Genomic DNA, 14950 nt, shown 5'->3' with positions numbered 1-14950 from the left:
AAACTTCAGTCTTGAGGGCTGTAAGCCAGTCACATTCCACTGCACTAAAATCCACTCTATACTTCTTTAAAAAAAATTGTAAAGATAATAACCCATTAGCATTCATTAATTGGATCCCACTCCCATAATGTCTTCTATTTATGTTCAATCTTTTCTTCTCCTGTGAGAAATATAATGCTGAAGTTCCTCCCACACACGTTCAAAATCATTGCTGCAGTGAACCTAAGTTTCTTCAGTGATAATTGCTGCAGATGTGTGGAATTAAAAAATAAAATAAATCCATCCTGAAACAGATTTAATCAGAATATAATCCTAACCAACTTCGTGTTCTCCCGGGTTGTCTGAGATCTCGACAGCATACAGCTTTAGACCTTGGTGGCTTTTTCCAATGTTGTAAATTCTCGTGATATTCGGACACATTTCATTCACAACTTTCATCAACTGTCAAAGAAAAAATGATGCACTTATGTATATTTTATATATATGTACTAAATATATATATACACACAATATTGATTATAATTCATTCAAGGTTTAGATGAGTCTATGATCCAAAACTGGATGTAGGGAAAAGATACTTTATTCATTTTACTTTTTCTGAGATGTTGAAACGAAAAGTTGAAGCTGAAAACAAAATTGTTAAAAAATCAATTTTGAAGACTGTTATAGGTCTGCTGGCTCAGAACCAAACTTTCATTCAGCTAGAACAAGTATAACAGTCTGCTAGAACAGGACTGTGTGGGTGAAGTTCAAAATCCTTCTTACATCTGACATTATTTAAATTAAGGATCTGAGAGGAGGAACAGTCATAATAAAAATAAATAAAAATAATAATACTTTGCACTCCTGGATATAGCACTTGACATTTTCAGAGCCCTAACAATAATTACGTAAATAATCCTCTCAACACTCCTGTGAGATAGGTAAATATAATAATTACTTCCTTTTTTTACAATGGGGTCTGAGACACAGTGAGTTAGTGGTGAGTTGTGACTGGAATGTAGGGGTTCCAGGCCCCTAGTCAAATATTCAGACCAGTAGAAGATACCTCCAGAAGCATTGTACCCCTGATCTCATACTGGGGTTCTGGTTATGTAAGAGGGAAGAACATCACCTGTTGAATCATTTTAAAACATTTTTGAAGCATTTTGATTTTATCTGGAGGCCTCCACCTGAGTACAGACCAAGTCCAACTCTGCTCAGATTACAGTATGAAATCTGTGGTAGGATCGCAGCATGAATTGATATCGATGTGGAAAGAATAGCAAGATAAGCCTCATCTGAAAGGGGGAGAGCATGCTACATAACCTGAACTGTCCCCACTGTGTGCAGACATACAGGAAAGAATGGGAAATTTCTCATCTTTCATCAATATGTCATTGAACCTTAAAACTTTTCAGAGGTTTGGGTTAAGTATCTGTAGCAAGGCCAGTCAACATGCTACTACATGTGACATTGCCTGGCTCAAGGTAGCATCAGATATGTGCATGGCTTGTGAGATTAACATAGTTTTTATATGGGGTAATATTTCTCTGGCTTGGTGGTGGTTTTTTTCATGCACATCTGTAAATTCAAAGATTTATAGGTGAGTATGCAGTTAATGTACATGACATTCAAACCTGCTGAACTGATAGGTACTGTAATGTCTGTCTTGTTGCAAATTAACTGTATGTCAGTGTTATACACCAAATACTGCTTGACCATTAGTGACAACTGAGTTCAATTTTTGTACCCCTGGATAAGTATCAGTTGGATTAAAAGAAACAAATGTGCGAGTTCAAAGCACGAGGTCCTAATAAGAAATAATAGAAAACAGTTTTGAATTATAAGAAGGGCCTTGATTTTGTTGCATTGATTTTGTTCACTGGAAAGGATTATTTAAAGAAATAAAGATTTTACTGTAAATTGGAATCCGAGGGAATAAGAATTAGACAATCATTTCTTTACTAGATTTTACATACCCTACTGAGCAAGTATTGTAGCATAACATAACTTTGTTCGCACAGCATTAATTTAGAAACAATACTGGATGACAACAGGGCTGACGATTTTAGGAACGCAATAATTAGATATGTCCAGTACCCAGGCTCCAATTTAGCAAATCTAAGGGGAAAACACAATTCACATTGGTGAAAACATCACCAAAATTCCACCCACAAAAGAGTGCAGTTCTATATATAATCACATTGCAAATAGACTAAATGATGTGATATTTTTGTACGTTCGCTAAACATACAGACCAATTTTACAAATAAAAGAACAACTTTCTTCAGCAATATAAAGTCCATCCTCATCTGGAAATTGCAATGCAGAATGACACTCCCACCATCTTAATTTAAGACAAATTCCTTTATTACTATCATCATCACCACCACCACCACCGTTAATGTTTTGATATCACAGTAGCTTCTAAATGCCTCAGCTAGGTCAGGACCCCATCATTGTAGGTGCTGTATAAACAATTAGCAAAACACAAGACTGTCACTGCCTCCAAGGGCTTATCATCTAAAAGATATAGAGGGTGGATGAAACAATGATAGCAGGGGAGGAAGGGAGGATGAGTTACCAGTAATAAGAGCATGTGAATCCATAGGCTAGCTGTGTGCACAACTTGTAGGTGTAATAAGCTGATTAGTAACACTAATATTGGCTCACCTACCTATCTTGGCACAGACATCAATTTTTCTTTGTTTGAGGATATCCGGTCAGCAGTTTTTGGGGACCCTCTTATGCAAGTTCCTGTTTAAGTATGAGTTTACATTTGAAGGGTCACTTTTTGATAATTAAAGTGAAAAATAATTATAAGGAACTTCCCTTACCCATAATGAATGGAATAAAACTAGAACCATTTTTTGATTAATCATGACCTCCCTATCACTTTTCTCTCCCCTACCCCATCCTCCTCCTTTTCCCACTCCTCTATTTTTTTCATTTATTCTTTCATTTGGTCTTACTTTGTATATTGATAACTCATTATCCTCTGTTCTAATCATTTAGAATATATCACCTGAATATGTTTGTTATTCCAACTAAAAATGCATATTTAAAATTAGAATAATTTTTAAAACTTTCCAATATTTTGGTTAAGTGACTGTTCTTCTGATGGTAGTCTCAAAATTCATGGTCAAAAGGACACTGGACCAGAAACATGTATTTACTGCACAAAGCAAATCATTTTTATCTTGAATTATCTACCATACAAAGCCAAATGAGTAAAATGTATAGCCATTGTGAAACATGAAAGGAGCTCTATTATAGCAGGATGGAATTCCCTTTCTCTAATTTATAGATAATGAAATGAAAAAATGTATTTGACTCATAGCTATCCATATCAGTTCTTACTTAGGCTTTGATTCTGCAAAAAACTCCACATGGGCAGAGCCTTGCACCATTTTCCATTTCCATGTGGGAACAGGCCTCTGAGCAATGCAGAGCCCCTTGAAGGACTAGGGGAAGAGAGCTGAAGCATCTCAAACATGCCTATCACTATAGTATCTTGGGCTCCAAATCAGGAAAGCACTTAAGAACTTAAGTTTATTCTTATTCAGGAGAGCACCGTAAGCCTGATCCAGACCTATTGGAGTCAATGGGAATATTTCTACTAACTTCAGTATGCCTTGGGATCAGGCCTTTCAACTGGGGACTGAAATCAATGGGAATATTTTCATTACTTTAATGAACAACATGCTTAATTTTTGAATTGGGGCCTAGGTGTATCATGCATTACATTTTTCATTATCTCTTAGTATTCTAACAGAGCCCAGCAGTGCAGGTATAATGAAGATAGTTCATGTTTCCATATAAACTCAAATGTTAAGGAGTTTATAAACTGGGAATAAAAATTCAGTCTATATTTAAACGTGGAGCACATGACGCTAATTGTGGAGTAACTTTTACAATTTTTTACTCTTAAAACTGAGTCAGCCCCTCACCGTGGAATTTTATAAAGAATAAACAGTGTTCCAAAATAATCCTCACAACCAAAGTATTCTGTGTTACTCTCTCTCCTTAACAATTGCCATTGGCTCTTTGGCACTGCAAGGTCTTCCACGGATGGGGTAATGGTACTGAATAAGGGATATGAATGAACATGTTTTCATACTCCTTTTTCTTTCCTATCTACAATATAAATTGCACAATAGGCCATCTGAAAGCTCAGACAGCTTTTTCCTTCTGCCTGCACAAACTGTCAAAGACAATCTATGGTAATATGCAGTCTGAGTGTTATTAACAACCAGCAGGGTTATAAAGCATTTCCAGGAGCAATTTTGCTAATTGACAATTATTATTTGTTTGTAATCAGCAATTATTTACTCTATTAACACACTGGGAAAACTGCATAAATTCTGCCCATTGGACTGGGCTCTGAGGATGTGATTCTCCCCTTCTCACACAAAGGGAATCTGTTTTGAGTCCAGAACTACCTGGCCACCCAATCTTTGAGGAAGGAGTAGGACTGCAATACAGCTCAGCTGAAAATGCTCTTCTGGCCTATGGACTTGAATAGTGACCACTGCCATTTCATGCACTCTATGAAGGGGTTTTGGACCACTGGATCCACTGAGGGACCAGTCCTGTCGTTCCTTCCCAGGCCTAAGTACAGAGCCCCTTCATTCACTGGACTTTTGGGGGCTAATGCAGAAACCACCTCAGTTGTATCTGAGGGCTACAAGACTCTCGGAACAGCAGGACTGACCCTTTCCACACAGCCCTAAGGTGGGGCCTAGGGGGTGTGGTGGACCTTGCTCTGAGCCTCCAGACCTGGTTGTATTTCACCCTCCAGTGGAGCTGTTCTATTGGTAACATACACAGTCCTGCTGAATTCAGAGGAATTTTCAATATCATCATCATACCACCTCCATAATTAAAGATGGGCCTGAGCTGAAACACTGGATCAACTTTCTCAAAGTTCAGGGCTGCTCGGGGCCTGCTTCTCTCTCCCAGAGGATACAAGTAACTCCCACTGAAATCAGGTAATATTTTCCAGACAAAAATGAGGCCCTGAGCATTTGTTTTAGTCCATTATAGAGACAGGGCCCAGATTTGGGATCTGAACTTTTCTGAAGTTTAGGGATGTTTGGATTCCTGGTTTTGGTTCAGGACCCTCTCTCTTCACAATGCACAAAATGCTGTGAAAAATATTTGCTGGAAATAAAAAGTATCTACTCCCAAATCATCTGAAGTTTCATCTGCCTTGAGTGTAGTTAGGGGTTTGGTTTAGCAGAAGAGTTTTGCCTTCATGATCCTATTTGCAGGCATCCATGTGTGATCAAATGCCCATTCCCTAAATTATCCTGGGGAGTGCATTCTTTTTCAAATCATTCTAACATGCTCATGTACAAACATGAATGTAACATGAACATACTTTTTAGACTGTAGGCTAAACCCCGCTCTCAGATGCATGGAGAATGTTCACACTGATTTCACAGAGAGCTTTGAATGCACTTGGGGTAAAATTCCCTGCCTTTTGTAAATCCATAGCTTATGGATTGAAGCCTAGGATAGTGGTTCCCAAAATGTGGTCCATGAAGCACTTTCTGCCAGTCCCTCTCCAGTGTCTATGATAAACAACCAGAGTGGAAAACACATTCGTTATTTATCTCTTCTAACATGGTCAGAAGTGAAGTAGTTAACAAAGCTGTCATTAATAAATTGCACAGTGAACACAAGGGGAAACCTACATGTCTCTTAAAGCTGTTGTGCCAGGCTGTCTGTTTAAAGACTCAAAGATAATGATTAAATTCTCTAGTGTCACCAAAGATATGTTGCAGTGATATTAGATCTCCTCCAATCATACCCTGAACCATCTGCCCAATGACAAGAGTGCTACAAAACGAGCTACTACTACATAGAAGCACACAACTTGAGAAAGCACGGCAAAGGACACAGATCACAGCTGTCCAGTTCACAGCCCTTACCATTGTTTAACCGCAGCTTGATTTTCTCCTTATAGAAGAACCAGGGAAATAATTATTTTTAAGCTGTTTTTCAAAGATATTTCAAACCTGACCAACCTGTTTTGTGCAATTAGTATCTAAAATGCATTTACATTTATTGTTCTTGACACTAATTATGCCAATTAAGTTTCTACTTGTCTAACCTTTGTGCAAGAAATATAGGCCATGAAATCTCTAGTGAACTAAACGTGTGACTCAGAACACAATTGCTCAATAAAAATGAATGATGACTCATGCAGTATAAATACACTGAAGATTCAGCACTCAGATAATGATTCACATACTTCAAGTCCAAGCATATTATTTTTATATTTGAAGAGCAAGACAGGAAGAAATATTTTTTAGCACATCCCAGACCTATATCTGGGGTGATATAAATCTAGATCCCCCCCCACCCCGCACTTGAATTAAAGGAGATAATTAAGGATGGTGAGTCTAAAATTAGACTGACAGTATTAGCTTTCTTTTGGTTCATGGTCATTTACATGGTATGAGCCTGCTGGTACCTATCGTGATGTCCCTCATCCCGGAGTCAATTTTTATTTGCATCTACAGCGGTATTAATCCCAAATAACTCCTTTGATTTCAGCTGAGTTACTGTAGATTTGCACTGGGGTAACCAAGTAAGGAATCTGACCCTGCCTCTCTGTTTTATTCATATAATCGCACAATACATTAAAATATGCCACAATTCTGTTACTCAAGAACTCTTGGTGCGCTATCAAGGAATGAGCATATTGCAATGTTCAGCACTCCAGATATTCACAAGAGCAGACTGTTGGAATAACATGCATGGGTACATGCCGCCACCACCACCGTGGAGAAACCTGTTAGGATTGGCTGGAAGGTTGACAAAGAAAGAAACTGAAACTTTTAGCCATATATTACAGCATTTGTTTTTGTGACCAGATAGATTTTTTTCATCAAGAGACAAGTTTAAAAACACATTGACATTTCAAAGTCCTGTACATTAAATGCCAATTTTAAAGCTGCAAATGTCACATAAATGTTAAATGTAAAGTTTCAAAAGCCATTTTGATGTTATAAAGTCACTATAGCAATAGAAAGAAAAATCAAATCTTCTTTAGCATGCGGTGTTCATACCGATGTGAACTTACAAAAATTTTAGAATATAGCGCACCAATGCACAAATCCAGGTAAGACAGTATGTTCACAGCTGAAACTGTAACATGATAAAGCTCTGATTTGTAAATAATCTTTCCAGATTTATAACATTTTATTTTGTATATCTCTCCATAAAATACCTCCTTCAATGCACACCTAGTGACAAAGTGTAAATATCCTTCTCTTGCACCTTCCACTCATTACTCTTTGTTAATGTTTTCCCTGTGGCATTTGAGAGGAAAATGCTCAGCTTAAATAACTCCAAAATATTAGTACAAGTCCTTAAATATATATTTGTATAACAGATGTATAAACATGACACTGGATGGAAATATTAGCAGGCTGATCCACTGTCTATTGAAATCAATGAAAAGGCTCCTACTGACCTCAGAGAGCTCTGGATCTACCATATGGCTAAAACATGCATTGTTAGGAAAAATCCATGTGCCTTTTAAAGTAGGTTACCATAAAAAAATAAACTTGCTTTCTGAGGTCTAGAATTTATTTCCTGTAATGGTTTATAACACACCCCAACATTCTGCCCAAAAGTAATAAATGAAAAATATCAAGTTCTGTTGATGGACATTGAATTTCCTTTGTAAGCCCTCACAGAATAACTTGGCAGAGGCAATTTTGGAAAAGACTTATCTGCAGTTAGGATAGATTTGGAAAACACACAGTTCTCAACTGCCCATAAGTTCACCTTTCCCCTAGTATACTCTACAAAATCTAGGGGCCGACAGAGCTCAACTACCTAAAATAAGGACCCCAACACCCACGCCAACACCCACCCCACATATACACATGCCAGAACTGAAATTGCATTCTCTGTGGCCTACCTGTCTCATTTCTTTGTAGTTGTGGTGTTTAAAATCAAGATCATCTGTGGTTGTCATTTCATTTCTTCTGTGATAATAATTATTTGGGTCTGAGAAAAGAAATTTTAAAAATTGCACATATTTATTAACCGTTCCCAAAGGGAAAGATGCCGAGCATGGAGAGAAAGTGTTTTACTCTGAATGCCACTCTCCTACTCACGTTTAATCAAGACTCTTTTAAGTAGCTGAAGTAAACAAACAGCAGCTTTGAAATATTACTAATTACCGTATAAATCAACTCATTAAACCCAATAGGACCAAGTAGGCAGCAAGCTTACGGTAACTGAGACATTTGTGCTGCATTAACAACTAAACTGTAATAGGAAAAGCAAAAAACACATTCTAATGCTTTGTAAAAGGGCAAAAGACACTAGAAAATGATCAAGGCATCAGTCTGATGGATTTAAGAAAGAATGGAAACACCACTTCAGAGGGAAAAGCGGCCCCAGCAAATGCTATGTTTCTACTAGAATAATTAGTTACTGTAGAGAACCAGTAGCTATTTGTTGTTATTGATGAGCATTTTCAGAGATTATGCACTGCCTGCAAAATATTGGGCCGAACAAATAATGGACCCACTTTTGGTAGTAAGAATTATTTCTAGTTAAGTATTTTCTTAAACTCACTGCATAATTTTTTGGGCTTTTTAATTTAAAATTAACGGACTGTTTTCTTTACCATGTGGATATAATTTATTCTGTGTGAGGTGTTCCATGAAAACATTTCTCAGAGGAAGGCAGGCCATCACATATCTAATTAAACCAACAAGATGACAATTAATAATTAGTGTCAAGTGAGAAGATGGAGGTGGAACAAAAACCTGTGCTTTCTTGCCTTTCCAGGAGAGTGCACTGGCAATTCAGCTAAAGAATATGGTTGGATGAGCAAACCAGTTAGGAAAAAATCAGAAACACTCCCAACTCCAGCTTTTGCTCATTCCAAGCAGTGAACCTGAACCACCATTTCTGGACATTTCTGAAATGTTAACTGAGTTTTTCACCCACACCAGGGATTATTTTTCATTCTTATTCTGTTCTGCACTTTCATGTTCTAGTCTACATCAGCAGTGCTGAGATACTTTAAGAATTTGCTCTGGTGCTGTTGTTAGAACATAACTATGAAAGCTTCAGTAAAGCTTCCAAACCAAAAAGAGGCAATAAATGGGACCTCCCACTTCCACTGAAATCCCTGAAAATGAAAACACTCCTACAAAGGGAGTATTGGACCTCTGGCTCTACTTCTAAAATGTGCACAATCTAAGATCTCTTGTGAACAAACATTAACTCTATTGTCAGTCTGTTTTGACCATTGATGTTGCTGTTGCAGCAGGAATATAGATTAGGAAATTATAGAGCAAAATGCAGAAGACAAAAAACAAAACACCAAAAAAAAAACCCAACCAACCAAAAACCCACTCTCATCTGCTGTACATTAAGTCCACCTTGGCAACAACTGTTTACCATCATGCAAACAGAAAATAAGACCCCATGCAGCTAAAACCACTGGAGCATTTCAATTACGTATTCATTCCTGGCATCATTTCAAACAATCCCCCCCCTTACAGGAAAAAGACACCCTGAAAGTCTGTATGATTACGATGAATTCAAAAGAATGTATTGATTTTTTTCCACTGTCAACTTCCATTTAAGCCAGCACCACAGCTAATTTATAAACTGGCTGGCAAAGGTACTTTGAAAGAATAGTTTCTGATATCCTCCTACCTCTACCCCTCCCAAAGTGAAACTAGATTGGGTAAAATACAGAAATCAATTGCACTGGCAGGGGGATGGACACATGACCTTTTCCATCTCCAATTCTATAAAAGTATGTGTATGAGACAGAGAGAGAAAGAAATCATCTCCGCAATATCTAATTTCTTCTCAGCACAAGAACATTGAGGGGTTTCCATAAATCTAAACTACTTTTATAACACAAATACTTGTAACTTTCTGCTCAGCTCTGGCATCCTCCCACTCTGCCCCACCCTATTTGTTAGATTTGTCTCCTATTGTATCCTGTCATGAAGACTGTAGGTCTCTGGGGCAAGGACTGTCTCTTTGTTACATGTCTGTATCACACTTAGCACAATAGGGCCCTGAACCTTGAATGGGGTTCCTAGGTGCTACCATAGTATAAATAATAATAATGATAAGCAGAGACCAGTAATATATTTTTTTAACGTTTCTAGTGTTCTCTAGGGTTTGATATGAAATGCTGTGTATGAAGACAGTCTCACAAAGATGGGAGGGTGAAATCATCACTCTCAAAGAAACTAACATGACCAAATGATAAGGATTCTCTTTTTTTAATTCACAGAATTTGCACTCATCCTAATATCGCATTGTCTCAACTTCATCGTGACTTCTACAAAGTTGAACTTCTCATGGAGTTTGCTGTTTGAAACCTGTACTCACACTATAGTGCCAAAGAGCTTCTGCAGTTTGCTTTTTGTTTGTCCTATTAGAAAAGTTGTCCATTATAGAGTGCTCTGGCTGAGATGTTCAATGCAGTCTAAAAGATTTAGACATACCTCCTATTAAAATTAAAGGAAGATAGTGCCTAAATCCCTTAGACAGCTTTGAAAATCTCAGAATTACTGATTGGGGATGTGCACCCTGTTCCCAATGAATATGCATAAGTTTGACCTCTCTCCAGCGAATTAAACATATAATGGACATTAAACACATCTTGAAGAAATGTACAGACAGCCACCAGAATAAATCATGTTTCTTTTCACATGTTCTATTTCATTACATTTCTGAATGTTACCATGACACTTTAAATCAACAGGGAAATCACACTCTTTAGATATATTGTGCAGATTCTTCTCTCATTTCCACCACTATAAGTCAGGAGTAACTCCAGTTAATTCAATTGAATGACAATGGTGTAAAACCAGCATACACCAGAGAAGAATCAATAGGGTGACCATATTTCTCAAAGTAAAAATTGGACACCATGTGGGGCTGGCCCGAGCTGCTCACTCGAGCCCCCATACAGATCTGTCCCAAGCCCCCCACCCCGCAATCCCTGCACGGGGCTGACTCAAGCTGCCTGGTGTTGCCACTCGCCCGAGCTCTGCTGTGTGTGGCTAGCGTTGCCGCTCTCCCTCCCCGCCCCCCCCCCAAACATTCCTCCATATCCCATTAGAGGAGTATGCCCCACCTTTTTGGCAGAATTGGGCATTTGTCCTGTTTGCTCTTGCCAACTGGTCATCAGCCGGCAAGAGCAAACGGGACAAATGCCTAGTTTTGCCAAAAAGTCAGGACGTCCGGGACAGGGGTTAAAAAGGGACTGTCCCAGCCAAAATGAGATGTATAGTCACCCTAAGAACTGAGGCACCACTCCACAGCCATCCTCTTTCAAAAGTTTTCTTTTAACTGTTAATAATAAGCATGTTTAAAGTTTATTCTGATTCTAGAAATGTTACGGTTTCTAGCAACTTTCCCCATTCTAAGAATAGGGAGTACTTGCTCATAACAATATTTTATGTAACAATGAAAAGGTGGAAGGAACCATTCTGAGGGTAACTATTATATTAGTCTGTGCTGATATACATCTCCCTTGGTGAATATATAGGGATATACTACATAGACTACACCCAAGTCCTATTGAATTTAGACTTATTTTGATGCAGCCCTTACGTAGGCAAAAATTTCCAGAAAAGCTCATTTGAATTTGCCTAAGTAAAAACTTCAGGCTTTGGCTCCACAAGGATAAAATTAAAACACAAAGGGCCAGATTGTGACCCCACAGTGAGCAGTTACTCTCATAAGTAATCCCACTGAAGTAATTGGAACTGCTTGTGTAGATGACTGCTCATCAGTAGGGTATGGGTTTGAGTTATAATATGGCACATAGTGAATCCACTGGTAGACTTAAGAAACAAACAATCGAGCAAGAAATGTTCTGTGACTGTTTCAAGCTACTGAATGAAGCAACCACTGCAAAAGAGAACATGCCATCAAACAGGTTATACACTTGTACTTATGGTAGTTTAAGTTATTTTTACCTCTTGGATCAACTTGCAAGAATTCTGAAAATTATATCATGCAATGAATTTATTCTATTAAAAGAATCATCTATTGGGGTGATCATTCTCTGACATAGTAAATAGACGAAAACCTCAATTTAATTTTTGTCTCCTCCAATATTTGGGTATTTTTGATCATATCCAGCTTCTTTCTGCTTTATTACAGAGCCAGAAGGGTACCCAGAAGTCACCTACTACAAGACACGCCCAACAAAGAAAATCACAGAACGCCACTAGCCGTCACCTACAGCCCCCAACTCAAACCTCTCCAGCGCATCATCAAGGATCTGCAACCTATCCTGAAGGACAATCCCTCACTCTCACAGACCCTGGGAGACAGGCCAGTCCTTGCTTACAGACAACCCCTGAAACCTGAAGCAAATACTCACCAGCAACTACACACCACCCAACAAAACCACTAACCTAGGAACCAATCCCTGCAACAAACCCCGTTGCCAACTCTGTCCACATATCTATTCAAGAGACACCATCATAGGACCTAATCACATCAGCCACACCATCAGGGGCTCGTTCACCTGCACATCTACCAATGTGATATATGCCATCATGTGCCAGCAATGCCCCTCTGCCATGCACATTGGCCAAACCAGACAGTCTCTATGCAAAAGAATAAATGGACACAAATCAGACATCAAGAATTTGTAACATTCAAAAACCAGTAGGAGAACACTTTAATCTCCCTGGACACTCAATAATAGACTTAAATGTGGCAATTCTTCAACAAAAAAACTTCAGAAACAGACTCCAACGAGAAACTGCAGAACTGGAATTAATTTGCAAACTGGACACCATCAAATTAGGCCTTAATAAAAACTGGGAGTGGATGGGTCACTACAAAAGAAATTTTCCCTCTGCTGATACTCACGCCTTCTTGTCAACTGCTGGAAATGGGCCACCTTGATTGCATTGGCCTCATTAGCACTACAAAAATAATTTTCCCTCCCTTGGCATTCACCAACTTCTTGTCAGCTGTTGATAGAGTGACCAGATGTCCTGTTTTTGGGGACTTTTTCTTATATAGGCACCAATTACCCTCCACACTGCCTGTCCTGGTTTTTCACAGTTGCTATCTGGTAACCCTAACTGTTGAGAATAGGCCAATTCCACCTTAATTGAATTGGTTCGTTAGCACTAACCCCCACTTGGTAAGGCAACTCCCATCTTTTCATGTGCTATAATATATATTCTTCTTACTGTATTTTTCACTCTATGCATCTGATGAAGTGGGTTTTAGCCCACAAAAGCTTATGCCCAAATAAATTTGTTAGTCTCTAAGGTGCCACAAGGACTCTTCGTTATTTTTGCTGATAGACTAACACGACTACCACTCTGAAACCTTTTTGCTTTATGTTACCTTTGAGAAAAGACTGGAAGGAAAAGCACATCTATCCCTCTGAGGCAACTGCAAAAAGATTGTATGCGTCAGTCTGTATCTGTCTAAGTAGCAACATTTTTGGAAACCAGGGAGGAAATTAAATAACCAGTGCCGCCTTCATCACCTTTCTCTTCTGCTAGTGACTGTTGTACCATCCTCCTGCTGCAGGAAAGACTTTTTGCATCTTTCCATCTACACATAAACATGCCTTGTCCTCAGTAAAACAGGAAATCACTTGATATGTCTGCTGAGCCAGCACCTCCATGGGTGTGTAATATGTTTGTAGAGTTTTCAGTAGGGATAATGGATAGTTTAATCCTCCCTCTAGCAAGAGGGGCTGATCAAAAGTATCCTACACAAAAATACACAATACACAAAAATGCATATTATGAGTATTACATGAATATTTTTATGATAAATATGAGAGCAATCTTAAAAGATTCAGTTCAGATAATCATTCCCCACTTTGGTCTTAAATCAGACTACAGATCTTATAAGGAAAGATTTTCTCATGAGTTTTCCAGTGCTATATACTGTAGTTTCCAGTCCTGGCTATTTCCAGGAAATGCATAAAATGGTAAACATATTTTCAAGGTAGCTAAACTTTTTAGCATCTCCTGAATGTTTGGTTTGAGCTTTGAATGAAGATATGTGTTGGTTCTTATTTTGTCTAAATTGGCCCCACAGCCCGAGAGGTAAAAATCTTTCTTCCAGTGATTATCCTTCCTCTGTAAATTAGTGCTCATCACATTTGAAAATCAGGTTACTTATTAGGAACTCAAAGAAGTACTTAAAAGGAAAAATTCAAGCTCTTATTATTCAAGTTCTTGGCCTTAGGCACCTAAATAAGTTTCTTGATTTCAACCCCCAATTGCCGTAAGCACGAATAAACTTTTTTTATGGAATATAATGGGAGGCATGAGGATATTCAACACTTCTAGAAATCAGGAAACATAATTAGGTGCTTAGGTAAGGATTTAAAGGTAGGATTTTCAAATGCACCGAGGCCTACCGCTGCTTCCAGTGAAACCAGTTCAGAGTTACACCTCTTGTAATCTTTAGCCTAGTGGTTATGGCATTCACATGGGATTCTGAAAATGTTCAGATGTTGTTCCACCCAGTCCAATTGCCTACTGTATAAATCCCCATCAAAATCCTAAGCCTTTTCAAACATTCAAAAAATAAACAACCCTCGATATTTAATGTGTATTTTTCACCGGCTATGATACTGCCTGCCTTAATGCCAAAGACAGACAAAACCAGCCACTGCATAGAATGGCTCCCATGAACAACTAACATGCAGAAACATGGATATAAGTAAGGACCTGAAACTGCTTCCATTCTAATCCAAGGTGAAAGGAAATCAGAACTTGGTCACTTCAACCCAAGTGAAGGTGAGCTTGTGGTTACAATGGGTCATATTCTGATCTCAGTTACATCATTATCAATTATTGTAACCCACTGAAGTCAAATGAGTTACTGTGAACTATCTCATGATGGGAGAGCAGAATTTGACCTGTCAATTGTAGTTTTTCCAGTATTTATAACATAGTTATTATAT

At 38.3% G+C, this 14950-nt stretch overlaps 1 protein-coding gene across 1 annotated transcript in view; it reads right to left on the bottom strand.

Moving 5' to 3' along the window:
• The window catches only part of CPXM2 (carboxypeptidase X, M14 family member 2), a 103624-nt gene that overhangs the window by 23840 nt on the left and 64834 nt on the right, over positions 1-14950 (bottom strand). Inside the window, exons 7-8 of the mRNA XM_073354133.2 lie at positions 7922-8010; positions 318-441 (exon numbers count right to left, since the gene is read on the bottom strand). Coding sequence (XP_073210234.1) covers positions 318-441; positions 7922-8010 — 213 coding nt within the window. The remainder of the gene's footprint in view (positions 1-317; positions 442-7921; positions 8011-14950) is intronic.

This window comes from Lepidochelys kempii, chromosome 7 (genome assembly GCF_965140285.1).
Source record: "Lepidochelys kempii isolate rLepKem1 chromosome 7, rLepKem1.hap1, whole genome shotgun sequence".
Lineage (NCBI taxonomy): Eukaryota > Metazoa > Chordata > Testudines > Cheloniidae > Lepidochelys > Lepidochelys kempii.
This window is presented reverse-complemented; position numbering and strand designations above follow the sequence as displayed.